The 18,303-nt window shown below is 46.0% G+C and overlaps 5 protein-coding genes across 5 annotated transcripts; 3 read left to right on the top strand and 2 right to left on the bottom strand.

The window, feature by feature from the left end:
• Nucleotides 1-900: 900 nt before the first annotated feature.
• Nucleotides 901-2,233, bottom strand: T069G_04391 (uncharacterized protein; the record flags this gene model as incomplete). Its single annotated transcript, XM_056171601.1, has 3 exons — nucleotides 901-1,825; nucleotides 1,876-2,027; nucleotides 2,084-2,233. The coding sequence occupies 3 exons, from the start codon at nucleotides 2,231-2,233 to the stop codon at nucleotides 901-903; spliced, it is 1,227 nt and encodes a 408-aa protein (XP_056032493.1).
• Nucleotides 2,234-3,402: 1,169 nt separating this feature from the next.
• Nucleotides 3,403-4,361, top strand: T069G_04390 (alpha/beta hydrolase family domain-containing protein; the record flags this gene model as incomplete). Its single annotated transcript, XM_056171600.1, has 2 exons — nucleotides 3,403-4,140; nucleotides 4,278-4,361. 2 exons carry the CDS (start codon nucleotides 3,403-3,405, stop codon nucleotides 4,359-4,361), a joined length of 822 nt encoding a protein of 273 aa, XP_056032492.1.
• Nucleotides 4,362-6,984: 2,623 nt separating this feature from the next.
• T069G_04389 (subtilase family domain-containing protein) lies at nucleotides 6,985-9,810 on the top strand (the record flags this gene model as incomplete). The annotated part of the gene is made up of 4 exons (XM_056171599.1): nucleotides 6,985-7,633; nucleotides 7,697-8,333; nucleotides 8,385-8,413; nucleotides 8,480-9,810. The coding sequence occupies 4 exons, from the start codon at nucleotides 6,985-6,987 to the stop codon at nucleotides 9,808-9,810; spliced, it is 2,646 nt and encodes an 881-aa protein (XP_056032491.1).
• Nucleotides 9,811-13,611: 3,801 nt separating this feature from the next.
• On the top strand, nucleotides 13,612-14,098 carry T069G_04388 (endoribonuclease l-PSP domain-containing protein; the record flags this gene model as incomplete). The annotated part of the gene is made up of 2 exons (XM_056171598.1): nucleotides 13,612-13,726; nucleotides 13,791-14,098. The coding sequence occupies 2 exons, from the start codon at nucleotides 13,612-13,614 to the stop codon at nucleotides 14,096-14,098; spliced, it is 423 nt and encodes a 140-aa protein (XP_056032490.1).
• A 363-nt stretch (nucleotides 14,099-14,461) lies between these two features.
• Nucleotides 14,462-17,509, bottom strand: T069G_04387 (glycosyl hydrolases family 2 domain-containing protein; the record flags this gene model as incomplete). The annotated part of the gene is made up of 6 exons (XM_056171597.1): nucleotides 14,462-15,680; nucleotides 15,720-16,176; nucleotides 16,234-16,742; nucleotides 16,799-17,086; nucleotides 17,165-17,242; nucleotides 17,307-17,509. 6 exons carry the CDS (start codon nucleotides 17,507-17,509, stop codon nucleotides 14,462-14,464), a joined length of 2,754 nt encoding a protein of 917 aa, XP_056032489.1.
• Nucleotides 17,510-18,303: the final 794 nt, after the last annotated feature.

Here is an 18,303-nt window from a genome sequence, read left to right as displayed (position 1 = left end):
TCGCCACGCATGTATTACAGAAGCCTCCGAACTTGCAGAAGGGTGGTCCGTATACCATACGCTCCGTGTACCATACGCTCCGTGTAAATGAGATTTCGGCCGCTCTTATTAGCGGTCTTATTCTAGCTTACATGTAGTTGCTCAGGCTAATTAGAGTAAATGTAGTAAGCTAATGCGTGTCTAGACGAATATACGAGAGCAGCATACAGAAAGTGCCGATCTTTCCGACTGAGTGCGCCTAGCCAATCATATAGAAGTTTACTTCCCAATTAATTATTGTTTTGCGTATGGTGTGCATATACCCCGTAATTTGCTTTATGATTCTGAGTTGCCTCTTTTACCGAAGGATTGATGCATAGACAATAGTAGGATACTGAAGGATGCGGCAGCATAGTCAGCATCCTTCTGTTTAGATAAAGCAGGGCCGGAAGAAGGGTTACCCATGTCTCGTTCAAAAAAGGCCGCGCACCTACCGGATAACCGATACCTATTCATCAAATTGGATAGTTCCTCAATTGAAATGACAGACTTACTATGACATATGCCTACTCTGGAAACCATCAAATTGCAGGAAAGGCTGCAAACAGACGCTAAACAAGGGGTTTGCATATCTTCTTTCCATGCAGCTACCAGACATAGAGATAGACGGGAAGTTATTCGCCTGGATTACTATAAATGTGTAATTTTTATTGAAGTATTGTTTATGATTTGCAACTTTCAATCAACAAAATGCTAATACATTTTTTTTTTTTCGAGTGGTTTCTCGGTCTCTATTATAAGACCATGATATGGATCTTGCACGAGACAGAGACCGCACTTACCATTGAGATCATGGAACAATATACAATACAAATAAGCTCAAAGAATTGCCGATGCTTCAGCTTCTTGATGTTATGTATACTAAGAAGATCCAAATCCAGTCCAATTATTGAACTCCCCCACCAATTTTTGTGCTGCTGCTAGTATCAGAGCTTCCATATCTCCCATGACCAGACCGAATGTATGCATAATATGGACAGCCTTGAGGAAATGGGCATCAAAAATTCTTTTGGGGTTCAAAGTCCCAATCGAATTGAGTGCAGCATTCTTTAATTCTTCCCATTCAGCAGTTGAAGGCCTTGACTCGCGCGACTGAATCAATTCCGTGTTGACCACTGGTCGCCCCTGTGTTACAAATGCAAAGATAGTTAGTAGCCAATACATCCGCAACAAAGTTTTCTTTGCATCTTCGTGTTCAAATACGGGTAGCAGAATATGTAGGCAATTGACAAACGTCAGATTATGGTTCAGATAAAAGTCAAAGGCCGGTGCTCCAGGAACATGTGTGCACATGAGGAGATAGATAGCAACCTCTACCATTTCCCCTGTGACTTGGAGATTGAACTCCGGTCTCGAGATGTATTCGTTGCCGATGCTAAGGTATTTTATAATTGCAGCTGTTGCGGGCCCATTATGGAGGATTTCTGCAATGTGCTGAATGCCAGGGCTGGGAATGACATGTTCGAAGGACGAATCGTTCCGGATTTTGTCGAGTATCTCAAGTAAGGAATTTGAGCAAGTCTCCGGTGGTGGAAGATTCATAGTGACTAGGGTTGTTAGGGGGCTCCAGTCTGTGGCAGTGAGAGCAAGGGCATCAAAAGCCAGCATCGAGCTACCCAGCTCCACTGCATCAGCGAACATAATTAGTGGGTGAGCATAGCCGCCAATGAAGGCTGGTAAGAATTCTTTCCCCCGATCGAGAATCCAGTACTGCAAAGCTTCCTGTACGTGGACGCCAGAACTGGACCGTTGCTCTTCAAAATATATAATAAAATCCAGCTCATTTCTAAAACACATGTTAATTGTTTTTCTTTTCACCCTCGTATTATAACTTACTCTTTATGTCCTAAGAGTTCATCAAGTACAAGTTCTGTCGTGATTTTTTCACGTTTTGACTCTTCGCGCGATTCAAGTTCCTTTATCTCCTCTGAAAATAATTCTCTTAACCGTGCGCCGCTGCTTCCGAGGCAGTACGCGGCTAGCAAGCCCTGAACACTTAAAGTTAGTTGCTAAGCTTATCCGTATAGTTCATCATGATCCTCACATGTTGGACATGATTGTGTAAGACTTCTTTATAAAGCAGTCTGTTCTGTTTGTGGTTGTCTTCTATGAGACGACGAAGGACAACTGTAGCCTCATCATGGCGCGAAGTAAACAAACTTTCCGGGAAGTGAAGTTTCCCAGGCGAGCTCATGACCGGTAAGTTGGATGGTATCTGACAGTGTTAGAGAATTGAGGTGAAATTTTCGACACTACGAACTCGGGAAAGACTTACTTAAAAAGACAACTGCTTATTTATCCAATTTAAGATGATTAGTCCCACATCATAACTCTGCAAGCTTCAAATATTTACTAATCATGCATTCAACTACTCACGTATTGTCATTTATACGAGATTAGTACGGACAAATCTTGTGCATGGACCTTAGGTACTATTCCTTCAATCTATTGAAAACAGCCGAGAAGAGAAAAGGGCGCAAAATGTATCTTTAAAATGTGTGAATGGCGTGACTCATATACGAGATTGATGACAGTATTGGATATAGGATTCCAAATAAAAATTGATCGAAAGAGGGGGGCTCATTTGACCCAAGCGGTCTTACCGCACGTCCCAGGAATCATGATCAAGGCTGAGAATAACATCGATGAGAAGCTAGCTCAGTCTCATTATTATTGTGTGTGGGGTTTGAGTAGGATTGCATAGGTGCGCTGCAAGGCTCGTATAACCGTATGCAAGTGCCCGGCTATGCGGGGGTCATATATTAACTACACCATGTATTGTTTATGGCTCTTCTATTTTGACGTGAATATTAAAATGACAAAGGAAAATAGCCAGGTGCTCCAGGTATTGTCTATCTAAGGGCCTATACAGTGGTGCTCCCATATCCAGCCACCCCCATGCGATAGTGTCTTACGTTTACACCACCTGACCAATAATACACTTGTAGGGTTATCGAGGTATAATACAACGCATACGATCGCATTCTATTAGTTTTGTAGCATTGTAACATGTAATGGCCTATTTGAGAACTAATATTCCTCCTAGGCATTCCTGATGGATGACTAGATCAGCCTAAAGGATTTAATTTCTCAAGTGTACCCCATTGCTAAGCGACATTCTTCAAAATCGAGTACTTGCTACCCATTGCATTCGAAGCCGTTCGAAGAGAGATTATTATACGAGAATTGAGACAAACCAAAATGATGTGCCAACTGTAAGCCCCCCACTAACCTCACAGGTGATATATATCCCTACGTTCACCCATGATTTTCACTCCTCTATAGTTTGCACGGGTAGGATTCTCAGCGAATATCACTTCACTTTGTTATAAGTATTGAGCTCTAGGTCTTTACATTCACAGAATGACCAGTGACAATATCTCAAATGGCACCATTGTGCTCATCCACGGTCTTTGGATGACCCCCCTCTCCTGGGAGTATTGGATCGATCATCTCACAAGCAAAGGGTACACAGTTCTTGCCCCAGGCTGGCCCGGTGTCGACGACCGGACACCACAACAAATCCGTGATGACCCAAAGCCAATGGCAAACAAGAGTATCGATGAAATCTGCAACCATTACACGGATATTATTACACGTCTGCCAGAACCGCCTATCATCATCGGCCATAGCTTTGGCGGACTATTTGCGCAGATACTTCTCTCTCGCGGCCTTGGATCTGTCGGTATCGCCATCTGTCCAGCTAACCCAGCCGGCGTTTTTGCACTGCCTCTCAGCACGGTGAGGGCCACTCTGCCAGTGCTATCTAATCCCTTTGACTATGAAAGCACCGTCAAAATCTCGGAGTCGGAATTTCGCTATTGTTTTGGAAATACGGTGTCAGAAGAAGAGAGCAAAGCTTTGTATGACAGGTACTCCATTCCTAGCATTGCCCACGTACTCTGGCAAGGCGCCATCGGTGGTATCGTGCATCCAAAGGGAGTGTTGCACGTGAGCTTTGACAAAAGTGATCGTGCGCCATTACTCCTGGTTTCAGGCTCGAAGGATCATGTTGTGCCACCACAAACGGTGAAGAAAGAGCTCAAGGCATACCAGAAAGGGAGTGGATTTGTTGAGTACAAAGAATTCGAAGGCCGCTCGGTAAGGATATTTATCATCATGTTGACTCAACCAAGATACCCATTTTACGAAACTATATCTTCCTTATCAAGACATCTACATCAGTTGAGAATTCACATTTCTATGGGAAGCAATTTTGCTAACAAATGATGTTTTAGCATGGTATTGTCAATGAGAAAGGATGGGAAGAAGTGCTGGAATACGCTTTGGAGTTTGTGAAGAGGAGTAAGTCGTTGCCTTGATCATCAAGCTGCAAGGCTATAATTTACGTTTATTTTTGGCAAAGCCTAGAATATCCGACCCCCTCTTTGTTGTCATACGTACGTAATTTTAATTCCAATTTGACCAATGTTATATCCGTTACCCTGTACGTTTTGTCGATTTAATGTCCGTATATGCCCCGTATATGCCGTATATTGTGCACCGTATACTTACGGGCTGGGACCCAAGATCGCCACCGTTGGTCCCAAAATACAACGTACTACGCCGAGTAGTTTGTAGTCTATGATCCATTCCTGTACCTGCAGTATACCAACGGCAGATTGCTACGCTCAGTAGTATTAATGTGTGGGTCAGACTGGAGAACCAAATCTCGTACCAATCCAAGAAGTTGGAAGCGTACATTCCGTCGGGCATCTTGTACTACGGGGGTATTTAGCATCAAATAGACCCAATTTTCCAGGTCGGCGCCAAAGAACTGGGGGCCGGCTAGCGCTTACGGGAAGACTAGACGTTATATATCGCCGATCCCTGCTCTTGAGATAAAGGTAGGCCGAAGGATTCTTTATTCCACATAAGAGTAAATAAAGAATATAAACACATAAGACCGCTCTTGAGCACAATTTCTTTTTGTAGCCCGGAATTTCTTTATGGCATCAAGTACCTGGTCGGGCTGGCCAAAGTTTTGTTCAAAGCATTAACGAGGAAGTCACGCTGAGTGTAAGGCATCCAATGTCAGATCTCTCGTTGGTGTTCTAGCATATTTAGGACGCCAAATTCAAGAAACTTAGCCCTATCGCTACACGGGCCTTTTCGAAGTTCTCCCCACAGTAATTATACCAAGAGAAAACGCCAGATAGCTATATCGTCTTTCATTTCTGAATACAGCACTGCCCATGTCGCTCCGTCTATTGCTATAAAGTATCAGAACAATGCCAAGTAATTATAGAGCAGGTATTCGATGTTGACCTCCTGACCTTGAGTCCTACTTCGGATTCTTCATGTTATAGATCATTCAACTTGGCTCTAGCTTGGAGCGTACATGCATCAACTACAGTGATATCAAAGCCCGTGGTAGTCTACCATATTAAAGTAAAATCTTTATGTCAATCAGTATAGCTTCATCCTTTCCAACTTCAGATGAAGTCACATGCTTTCTTTACATCGGAAGAAGTGATAAAAACTTTCCCCCTCATCCAATATTAACGCTACTGATTGATAATCTATCACACTGCAGATGATCCACAAGCCACAGGCACGCAAATAAAAGACTCTCTTGTGCCACTATCTCTCTCTACGCGCATTCGTCAAAGCTAGTACCAAATAAGACGACTGTCACTCCACAATGCACCGAGAAAGGATACACTTAGCGAACTAGTTGTGCTCAAGCAAAGCTAACGATGCAATAAGGCATGCCGTTGTAAAGCGAAAGCTCCAGCACCTGCCCCTTTGGAGTTGTCCTTCGTCTATCGCGCCAATGACTACCGGTTGTTGAGCCGAGATATCCTCCGTATGCCATGCCCTGACGTCAGAGTGGTGGGTTATGGTGACAGGCTGTAGCTTGGATGCGCTGCTTAGAATCCTTGTCATTCTGCGTCTTTTCTGCTGTCTCGGAAGATGAAATAGCAAGGGATGCTCAGACAAGGTAGCAGTGTGATGGATATTGGCGGAGATTTTCAGTTAATCTATTTCGAAGATTTCCGGAAAACAAACTACGCCAAGGATTAGGTAGGGTCTGAAAGAAACCAGTTTGCGCAAGTCAAAATATGAAGCTTTTCGAAGAGAAGCCTCAGTGCGAAAGGCGTCGCGTATTCGGCCTAGATATCTCCGAAAACGTCTTAAATGAAGATTCTGACATAACGCAGGCGTTACCGCTGCGACAAACAATTGCTTGGTATCTTCGCAAGTAGACATCCCCTCTTTTGCTTCTGATATCGATGGATTCCAGCCCCTCTTCTTGATGCACAAGTCCTGAACTTTTGACGCAAACTCTCGTATTTACAGGGTAGATTCAACAAAATTCATCTTAGAATCCCCCGCTTTCACCTATCTTCTGCGATTGTGTGGTCACTTCCGTATCTCCATCTAATTATTCCGTAGGGTCTTATCATTTTAATTGGTACTTATCGCAAACTTTGGGATCTGGCTGGGATGTAACCCTGGTCTTACCCATGTCACGCTCCAAATATCGCGCCTTGGCAAACGCCTGAGAGATGTTGTATCCTACCGTTTTTGGACTCAACCTTCCAGTTCTTCTGAATGGTTGGGCTCTACCATTCCTATTACAGCAACTCAAGCCAGGCACTTCTTCATTTTGTGTTCTCGACCTGGCCTGTGGTCCTGAGAGCTTTTCCAGCTGCCAAAATGGTCCATCCAACTGAGTGTCTACACTTGAATTGGTTAGAACAGGCCTTTGGCCTGTTGAAGATACAGGCAGGGAAAAACTACCGTAGGCATATTGATGCTGCCTACAACTGTGTAGTTGCTCATGAGATATTTACATCCGTGGAAAGGTAAGGTTGACGGTATGAAATGTATATATAGACAACCATTGGAGCTCAGAAGGTTGAGACTGGCATGCCAACCGCGATTCGCTGGCCAAGCAAGTATCCTCTTAGTTCTTGGCCTTGGCTGTGAGTTTCGGCCATGCTCCTCCTACAATCACTTTTACTTCCTCTGGCGGCCGTCCTGGTGGCGGGGGCCCAAGAAAAAGCCGGAGGAGCCTTCATCATCGAGCTGGATGAGAAGACAACGACTCTTGATGCATTTACCGAGAGTGCCCGTGGTATCAACTATACCGTCCGCCGCACCTTCAACACGAGCGGAGTTTTTACTGGAATATCCGTCGATGTATCTGATGGAAGTGATTTGGAAGCTGTAAAGTCGAGCTTTTCAGCAATTCCAGGCGTTATTGGCATTGCAGATATCGTCCAATATGAGCTACCACCGATTAAAAGCAGCTCGATAGCTTCTCCAGAAGACCTTTCAGCACTCACAAAGCGAGGAGAATTCTCATCGATTGCACGTCGGGAAGAAACTACCGAAGACTTGGGATTCACTCTCCGAATGGGCGGTGTTGACAAAGCTCATGCTGCGGGCTTCAAGGGAAAGGGTGTTAAGATTGCCTTTGTTGATACTGGCATTTATTATAAGCATCCAGCTCTCGGCGGAGGTTTCGGTCCTGGTTACAAGGTTGCCGGGGGCTACTCTTTTATTACAGACGCGGGAGTCTTGGCTGAAAGCAGCGACCCGTACTCTGATTGTTCCCAGTCAGATCATGCGACGCATGTAGCAGGTTTGTCAACCAGAACATATCTGAACCGCATCAACCAGGCAATGATCTAACAACAGGCATTAGGAATCTTGGGCATGGACCCATTGGAACTTCCTGACGGCTTCCCCGTAACTGGCGTAGCCCCTGAAGCATCTTTGTATGCCTATCGCATCTTCGGTTGCAGTGGTACAGGAGGAGAGCGACCAGGTGGCTCGAGTGACCTTGTTTTGGCGGCAATGCTCAAAGCCATGGATGACGGCGTTGATGTTATCAGCATGTCTTTGTCTCTTCCTGAGGGAATGGTTGGGTCATTGCCAACATATGACCCTGTAGCAAGTGCCGCGCAACAGATCAAAGACGCTGGCATTGCTATTGTTGTCGCCATGGGAAATGATGCATCCCAGTCACAGAACGCAGACAACCTCTATCATGAGACACTCCCCAGTGAACTAACAAGCATTATTTCGGTTGGCTCAGTTGCTAACTCGAACTTCCCACTCATCTATACAGCGGCAGATGAATTCGGTGCAGAGATCCATTATTCATCAATATATCCTATTTCGGCTCCTCCCGCTGGACTTGACGTGTACTTCCTAACGGGTAGCTCATGTGGGTCGTTCGATTGGCCTACAATATTTAAGGATATTCAGACATCAGGGAACCTCAGCACTACCATCATCGCTCTAAGTGTTTCAGGCAACTGTCCGTTGACAGACATCGTGTGCTGCGGCAGCACAAGCCCACCATACTTATTCGGCTTTTACAACAGCAGCACAAATCCCTTTTATAAAGACTACGAGGGTATCTTGCCTTACCGATTTAATAACGGAAGTACTAAACCATTTACCGTGATCGAACCTGATTCAGATGTGTTTTACAGCAACTACGTTAAGGCTGGAGGATATAAGAAGTACAAGTTACTTTTTCATAACTCGACTTACATCAACCCTCCAATGAGCATGGGTGGAATGGTGGATGGATATAGCAACTGGGGACCGCTTAGGCGTACATTTGAGCTCAAGCCACAGATCGTGGCTCCCGGTGGCCACATCCTTTCCACATTCCCAGAGAGTATTGGCAGCTACGGCGTCATCTCTGGAACGTCTATGGCAACACCATATATCGCCGGCTGTTATGCACTAGTCAAGGCCCAGTTCCCTCAATTATCTGTTGACGAGATCTTGGTTTCTTTGCAGACTACAGCTAGACCGACTCCCTGGATATGGAACACAAGCATATTGGCAACCACCGCTCAGCAGGGAGCTGGCCTAGTCAATGTTTACGATGCCATCACATCAGCAACACATATTTCTCTTGGACAGCTGGCCGTTACAGACAACAACCGCACTTCGTTCGGTTTAGTCAATTTCACTGTCCAAAATAGTGGGGAAACCGCTCAAACATATAATCTCGCCCATCGCCCAGCAGGATATGTGTATGAGAGAGTTGGCTATCCCGAGGTGAACCAACTTCCTAGTTTTGGAACAGTAGAGTTTGCAAGCCCTACCTTCGAGCTAGGACCTGGTGAGACAAAAGAGATCTCTCTGCGCCTGACTCCTCCAAGTCTCGCCGTCAGCATAGCCCGGTTGCCCCTCTTCTCGGGCTATATTGATATAGTCCCAGAGAATGGGGTGAATGTCAGCATTCCATACATTGGTCCGGCCTACTCGCCGTATAACATGGACTACATATTTTTCCTGGCAGCCACAACCACGTCCCCCGGCCTTCCCTGGCTGTCATTCCCAGACAAAAGTGGTAACAGCAATTACAATGATGGCTTTTCTGCTGTACAATTGTCCGCGTCATATGCTTTTAGCCTATCCGTCCAGGGATGGACGACACTTTTGAGAGCTGATATTGTTCCAGCAAACACCACCCTTACAGCACGCGTCAACGCTGTCAACTTCACTGTCCCTGCCAATTATACATACCTTCCCTCTACCAATGAGCTTAACTCGACTCTGTTTGGCAAGCCAAGCTACGGTAGCATCTGGATAACTAAAGGGCTTTGGCAACCATCGAGCAGTGTATATATCCAAGGCAAGAATTTCACGGTAACAACCGATAGCGGTGCAAATGTTACACTTGGCTCCGGTGACTACCGGTGGTTCTTCAGCGTGTTGAGATGGGGTGGCGACGAGACTCAGTCCGAGGATTATGACACTTATCTGGGCCCCATTGTTCGATTGCTTGATTAAACGCAATAGTCGTGAGGAGTGGCATAACGTACCTCGTCAATACTCACTTAGCTTAGATGCTCGGATCTAGATACCAAAATTAAGGAACAGCTGGTTGGATAAAAGCTATTTTGTCTGACATAGCTTAACATACTTCATATGATAGGACTAGTCTAGTTGAAAAATCTACACCTAGAGTTTGAATGCGCTACACGACTATCGACTAAAGATGTCAGTACAAGAAAATGATTGCAGCTACTTATAGAAAATGGGTCGATGTAATTTACGAGAATTCAGTTTCATTTGTAAGAACGATATACATCTTGTATGGCAAATGTCGCCGAGTCCAAAGAGAAAAACATAGAAAAGTAAGCAGTAGTTTAAAACTAATGTCTGCCATGTTCAAGCGCGTCCAAATCCCCAACGAGACTGGATTCACATCTCTCCGCCCAGGCAAACAAACAAGTCCTCAGAGTCTGGGGCAGCACCAAGATGCAAATTGGAAGACGAATGGAATTGGGCTACAGTTCGAGTTCACTCGTCTGCAGTTCCCAAAGAACCCACCCTCCGTTTGGATGAGTGAAGGAGTACCATCTGCTGTGCATCCAACAGTGCCAGGATGAATCCATTTGACGCCTGGGTTTCCCGGACCTCCTGCACAAGGGTCCTCATGATCTGATCTATTGATGATACCGCAGTCGTTGGCATAAATAGCGGCTTGAACGTCATTACAGCTTGGCCCTCCTCTTGGCGATCCGATGCCACAAGTCTGCGACGTTCCTACAGCAACCTCACCATCGTTGCAGCCAGTCCTTGCCGCATATGCTGACGAAGCCATCACAACGAGAAGCAAGCCGCGAATGGTGGATAGCTGCATTGTGGCAATCGAGAAGTAAATATGGTCGATGCTGCCTCGGAATGTTAGTCTTATGTGACTTCATATGGTAAGAACAGGCGCGGGGATCTTGGTGCTTACAAGATAAAAGGTAGTAGTATAGCGGAGCGTAAAGGACAAATCCTCGAAGTAGTATATTGGCAATTGATGAGATATGCTTTCAACTGAGAGCTGCTAAAAAACCTCATTCTCGTAGGGAACAACCTCGACTTTTATAATGCAGAGGGCCGGCCAATTCTTATTCTCCTGCCCCGTGAACACACGCGCCAAGAGTATTACGAGGGAGATAGAACCTGTGACAGACAAATAAATCCTTCATTTGTACCAGATAAACCCCCCGGAAAAAGAGATTCAGAGAGGATTCGGTATAGCTGCTGGAGATGATGACCCGATCATCGGCTTTGATGCCTTTCGCTGGCCATAAGACCACATTTAGTGCTAGCAAGATGACAGCCATATGACTGGGCTCCCAACAGACCGACCGTGATCTCAGCCGACAGGCCGTGATCTTAAACAATTACCTGATATATACTCCGGGCCTCTTCACATTTGTCACGCAAAGTGACCTTCGTGAAGCCATCGAAGCCGTTAATTTGGCTGGCCATTACCCTGGCATCTCGGCATTACGGAACCCCAAAGGCTACGTTATTGGATATAATTCTCGGCGTAGCGAATTTTTTAGATGCAAACCAAGCAAAGCGACTGTTAACGGGTCAGGCAGAATATCTTTATGATTGATTACTAGCTCAAGATTCTTTTCGCTTACTTCCATCGCATCAGTAAATCCGAGAATTTTATGATTCACCTTTTTATGAGTCTAGGTGATAATGAGCATCTTTTGGAGAGGCGGATAGATGGCTTTCGGCAACGAAATGCATGGGTGAAACTAGTTGGGGGTATTGTAATGATGTTCGGCAACAAACATGAACAATACTTTATATGCCCGTAGGCGGTCTACGGGGATGTAAACATTACAGTTTGTCATCTGAAGCGCAAAATGGCCGTATGGGCAAGATGATCCATGTCACTAGAAGAAATATTAAGTGTCAGCAGGAGAAAACCATCCCAGTGATGCGCGGATTCCTAGTACCCATTTTTTATCACGAGCCTCGTCCACAAAGCAGGGAGTTTGATGTCTCTATATGCTAATTTTTAAAGTTTACATCTTATTGTATAAGCTTAATTTGTCTCCAAGAATGAAATCCACTATGAAAATATCAAGGCATCGTATTAGGCCATTGTAAGGTTCCTGATGGGGCGCTGTAACGTTTCCCTGCCAATATACCTTGCAATGAGAAAGTATAGGTAAAGGGTGCTGTCCGTTGGGGAGAATAATGGCTTACCAAGACGTCGAGGCCCTGGAATTCCTGCATATTCGCTTTGTGCTCTTACTTGTAGTGGGATATTCTGGCAGAGACAAATTATTCTTTGTATCCCGTCTTACTCCCTGACCACGGCCGCAAACTTACGGCCGCAATGACATTATTACATTGGTCATTACTTAAATATAATCCGTAAACAGCATGTTATTACGTATTGTCTTTGCTATTATTAGTATTTCGGCCTCACCAATTATCTTGGCATCTCTTTTTGCCCGTCTCTGTACTCCAAAGCGTGAGAGTTACTGATATCCGAAGTACATAACAGTACTCGTGGATAGAAACGTCACATAACTAAGTACCGCTAGTGGCAGATTATATGAGCAATCTGATCTACCAGCTTGATACTCCCTTTCCAGTCTGAAGGTAAATTTGCAACGATTTTTTGCTTTTCACTTTTCCTGATCATCATACCAACATTTCCAACGCTATCTGGTTAGACGCGGCTGCAGATCTAAGATCTCTCACCAAGTGTGCTATCGAAACTCATCACAAGTCATTTAGCCCTTCCGATTAGATCAACCTTCATCGTTGTGGCTTTTTCTGATCAGGTACAGTAATTGGGGGTAAACCGTTCCGGATACTGCCTGTAGCGTCTAATTATAATCTACTAAGTGTGTTGTGCTGAGGCTAATCGCAGATGTAACCGGAAGCTATGGATGTTAGTCTGCTCGTCATTGCCAGGAGTAAGGAGGCTTTTGGTGTTGGCATGGGGAAGCAGCAAAGGAAAGACGGCTCCATAGGTGTTGACAGACAACATTTCACATATGGTCATCCGAAAATGAAGGAATATTTTGATGGTCCGCGACTAAATAACTGATCTTGAGAGGCTTGCGCCATTCCTAGCACCACCAGTACAGTGGGAAGTGGGGTATAAAACGTATAGCCGAGTGTTGTACGGATATAGCCTGTGCTACCATCACATTTTGTTATGGATGCTTCGTAATACTGAGCAAGTATACCTGCGCTAAGCACCGCGTGTATGGAGAATGTTCCGTAGCGCCTCTATAGTTGTACTTACGTGAGATTCTGTAGAGTAGTAGTTGTACAGGCGAGTACAGTATGGAGCTGTGAGAGCAAGTGGTGATGCGACTGGCCAAAGGGTGAATGAGTTGCTGTTCTGGGGCCTCCCTACCCCAAACAGACACTGGCTAATAATATAAGAGCGAACAGGGCAATTTTTTGCGCAACATTCCATATTAAAAAGTGGAACATTAGGCTCGCAGAAGCTAGCCTTGTGCTTGAGTGAGCTATTATGAATGGCCTCTTACAAATGCATTTTTGTATGTCAACTGATTTCAAAGAACTTGCAAATTAATCAGCCTCACTTCAAAATGATTCTCTAGAGAGTAAGTATGTTGAGATGATGTAAAAGATCTAGGATGATATGGACGGCTATTTAATTCTCACAATGGTCGCCTGTAAGCCCAGATTGTCTCAGTAGCAACTGACTTGGAGATTTATAAAAGAAGCCTCTGAGAGCCATCAAGCCATTTAATATCCGGCACAAGCCATATAGTCATCAAGCGCAACTTTAAAACAATCAACATGTCTAACAATCCAAAGTTCTCTGCTTACCCTGGATTTGGAGACCACGCATTTAAGCTGTATGGGTATAGCCAGGCTGTCCGAATTGGCAGCCGTGTCGACATTAGCGGTCAAGGTATGTGATACAATAATATGCTTTTTTTCAACAGATTGCAGAAACACAAACTAACAATGTTTAGGTGGATGGGATCCCAATTCGGAAGATGTCGTAATCTCGGCGGATATCAAGGAAGAGATTGATCAAGCATTTCGAAATGTTGATCTGACGCTGAAAAATGCAGGCAGCAAGGGGCTTTCTCAGGCCGTTCAAATCAGGTCGTACCATACCAACCTTGGAGACGAAGTTATCGCCCATATGACGGAGAATTTCAAGAAGTGGATTCCGGACCATAAACCAATCTGGACCGCCATCGGTGTGACCAAGCTGGGACTGCCTGGTATGCGCGTGGAGATCGAAGCCGTTGCTCACGACCCGCAAGAAGCATAGGCATCTTTCTTTGTTAGTAGACCACTACATCGAGTGTAAATACTACTGGAAAGACGTTAGATAGGCAGATTGCTTGGGGAACAAACGGGCCGGATTTATTTGAAGAGCTATCAAGAGTTTTTATGGCGGCTGGAGTGTATATATAATGAGTTCTGCTTCCCTACTGAACTCTCCACCGAAGAGTAGAGCCTATAAATACGTATACCAGTCTCCGAATCTTATAACGTCTCATTATACACATAAAATTACTAATATGCCTCGGTAGATATTGACTGGCACCGGAAAATACAGCTGGTGGAAGAGGAAAAGATTATCATCCATGGATACTAATGCAATTTAATCTATGCAATGGCTAATATCTTGCTAAGAAGAAAGCGTATCGTTCCAGATGCTCTGTACAGTGACGCGACTCTCCCAGCCAGCGCTTGCTCCACGAACACTATATCCAACTGTCTTACTCTGCCCTTGTCGCAGCCAAAACCCATTATCATCAAAAGTGACAATAGCACCGGCGTCGCTCGGGTCTAACGCGATCCACGTAAATGCACTGACACCCTTCTCAGCCGTGACAGTGAAGGCATTTCCATCTTGGCGAATTGTCAATCCCGGGTCGATCAACTCAGATTTACTGAGAGGCGTGGCTGTGAAATAGTTTGAGTGCGAGTAGGTTTTTGTGCCCTGGGAATTTGGCGGCGTTCCTGTCGCTGTAATGTTGGCAATCAACACTGCGTTAGCGGCCGGAAGATTGCCGCTGCTTGTAAGTGCCGTTATATTCAACCTCGCCAAGACAGTAGAGTTGACGGGGCCGACTGTGAACTGCTGCGACTTCACAGATGCATCAGAGGAACCAACTGGACTTCCATCATAGCCGAGCCATTCCCAGCTTGCCTCTCCCGAAACATCACTCCACAAGTCCGACACGACGTACATTTCCAAGATACCCGTAGTGACGTTGTATACCGGGGCAATAATGACTGGTTGGAAGATGTCTTTTGTTGCATAAAAGTTGACCTTCCACCGGCCATCATACTCCCTGCTTGACCATGTCGGCGCCTGCCAGATATCATTAAGCTGCCAATAAAGCGAGCCAAGCTGCCTCTGAGGCATTCCCGATCCTGCGCGGTAGTACTGAATCTTTGTATGATAAAAGTCAGCCTGAAAGATCTGGGTAGCGTGGCACCAGGCAGCAAAGTTGGCGACAGAATCAGTCTTGGCCGGTGTCGGGTACCAAAGCGTAACACCAAGAGTCATCTCGCCCATACCCCTCAGAGGATCAGCAGTATTGTTGGTGGTGAGACTGCCGGGCGGATAGTGGTGATTGCGCAAGACAGTCATGGTTGAGTTAAAGTGAAGTTGGTCTTCGGGAATGGCCTCGCGCCATGTCTCGAGGCTAGGCATGGAGTGGAAGCCAAACTCATTGGCAAACCGACCAAGGACGTACTTGTTGATGTTGAAAGCATCCGCTGCATTGTAATCGTAAAAATCGCTATCGCCGTAGAGGTATCCGGGCGTGGTGTTGTAAAGGCGATCCACGAATGGAATGGGTAGGCTGAAATTGAGTTCAAGGTAGCCATTGTTGGTGCTACAAGGCATATAGCTGATGCTGTGAGAGTTGCCATACACTGTAGGAAGCAATGTATTGAGGAACAACTCGAGGTACTCGCTCAAATACCGCTCGTACTGAGATGGGGCTTGCGACCTGACGGCAGGCAGCTCATCTTTCTCCATTTCATTTCCTCCAGCCCAAAGAGCCAGAGAAGGGTGGTGATTCGCCCTTCGCACCTGATAAACAGCCTCTTGTCGGACATTCTCGAGGAAGGCCGGCGCGACAGGGTATAGGGAAACACTGAATTCAAACTCGCACCACAGCAGGATGCCCATCTCATCAGCAAGATCGTACATGAAGTCGGGAGAGTAAGCTCCGCTCGACCACACGCGCAGCATATTCTGGTTGGCATCCACTACATCAGAGAGGATCTCATGGATATGCTCAACCGTGACGCGAGGCCAAAATGGATCTGGGGGCACAAAGTTGCTGCCTTTGGCATAAAATACGTTGCCGTTGATCTCAAAATGGACTATACTCTGAGTTAGCCTGTGTTGTAGCCTGAAGGAGGAAGACAGCCTATTCTTACAGTTGCTACCGTTGATGATGCCTTGCGACAGCTCCAAGTCGCTAATGGGTTCCATGTTGAGAACGATTGTTCTGAATCCCATTCGCTTATTGACAGAGGCAATGGTCTTCCCTTCAAAGGTGACCTCAACACTCATATTATAGAGCTTCTGCGGACCGAGGCCATTGGGCCACCATAGCTCGTATTTGGAAGCATCAAGGGTCGTGATACCGGTGACGACGTCGCCTCCATTCGATACGTTGCTGAAGTTTCCACAGCTCACCTCGTCATGTGAATCTGAATCGATAATCGTATATCTCATCTGCGCACCCTCGGGAATAGTTCCGACAGTGTCAATGCTCGCGTTAAAGATCCAGTCAGCGGTCTGATCTGGCGGCAGATTGTTCAATTGGCCTTTTCGATATAGGTCAAAAGCTGAGTTTTTCACATATACAGCACTCGGTCCGGCAAGTTGGACGAGGTATGCAGGCTGCCAAATTCCTACCGGGACAAACGCAGGGCCCCAGTCCCTACAGAAATAAGGTCAGTCATGTATATAACAATCACTGTACATGAGGCAACGTACCATCCAAAGTCGGATTGCTCCTTTCGCACAAACCACCTATTTGGAATCTCATAGACCTCATTGATGCCATTTGGCCATGTCTCCTGCCCGGGCTCTTTGGCTATGGCTGCCGAGATGTTGGGAGTGGCGCCAAACTTGACGGTGAGCTGAGGTTGAGCGGCCGTGCATGATGCCAGGACCTCGGAAATGTCAAAAACCCACTGTCGGAACTGATTGTCCGCATTACCGACATGCTCTCCGCAGAATTCGACGGCAGCGTAGGTATCGAGGCCGTTGAAGACAAGATAGCTGGCGAGGTCAGATGTTTGCCTACGCCCGGTCAAATCCTGCACAAGAAGCAAGTCGTTGGTGGTTCCGTGATCATACAGGCCTTCAATCTCGCTAGTGTAGGTCCAGTTATTGTTGCCGATCCAACGAAGGTTGAAATCGTTGAGTTCAATTAAACTATAAACGTTGCGTTAGTATAAGTACAGGGGTTCGCTCTTGTAAGCGGAGCATTGATACGTACGGGTCGCTGATGATATTCGCCTCATAGAGGTCAACATGGGCATGCGATGGCACTTTTCCAGGGACTGAAATATTGTTGAAATTGGGGCTTGTGAGTGTCCATTTTTGTTTGGAGAGATCAATGACATTCTTTCCTGCTGCAGCAAGCTGCGCAAACACTGCCACCGTCCTTCCCACCGTCGCTATGGACGAAATGAGCCTCATAGCGGTATCTCAGCAGCGCTCATATAAATGCGATACGCCTCAGCTGTAAGAGTTGCACACTTCTCAAGGGCCCCCCAGGTGTGCTATAATTGCGAAAAGGCAAAAAGGAATGTTGAAATTTGTCGGTCTTATAGCAACCCGAACCTCTGCTAATAGCCCCAGGTACGGCGGCAGATGACATCAGGAAACGCGTTCTAGCATGATTATAGCTGCATCGATTTCGATATTATTGGCCATTGGGCCTGGAGACTTGCCATCTCTACCCCGGCTCTACCATGACATACTTCGTCATCGGGAGTCAGGCGGCTGTGCTTAATTTCTTGCGATCGACAAAGCATGTACTGTATTCAGGTCGGGATGGGAGCCTTTACTACTTCAATGCAACAACACAACGCTGAAAGTTTTCTCATTTGCGAGCGGGGTGGTTGCAGCAGTAACGGCAAAGCAACCCTAACAGAGTTCGTGTGCCTTGATATCGTTAAACGTCTCGAAGTTAGGCATTCCCTTTGAACCGGTCACAAATAGCTAGACACAAACACGCATACACAGGCTCATGGGACCAACTTTTGTCAATGCCTGCGTGTTGCTCTTGTTCAACCGGTGGGCTCACAAGCGTCGATGAGATGCGGGGTGTTGCAGTGGAAATTGCGGGGTTGCGGGAATACGCCCACGAGAGCTCCAGAACTCCCGGGCTAGCCTAAGCCGAAGTGGTCGGGTGTTGTTGATGTAAACATCAAATGATCACCTGGGTTTCATGCGAAATATCGGCTCATTGTAACGTGCAAGGTTAAACT

This window comes from Trichoderma breve, chromosome 2 (genome assembly GCF_028502605.1).
Source record: "Trichoderma breve strain T069 chromosome 2, whole genome shotgun sequence".
Lineage (NCBI taxonomy): Eukaryota > Fungi > Ascomycota > Sordariomycetes > Hypocreales > Hypocreaceae > Trichoderma > Trichoderma breve.
The sequence above is the reverse complement of the archived record's forward strand: the minus strand, read 5'-3'. Positions and strand labels throughout refer to the sequence as shown.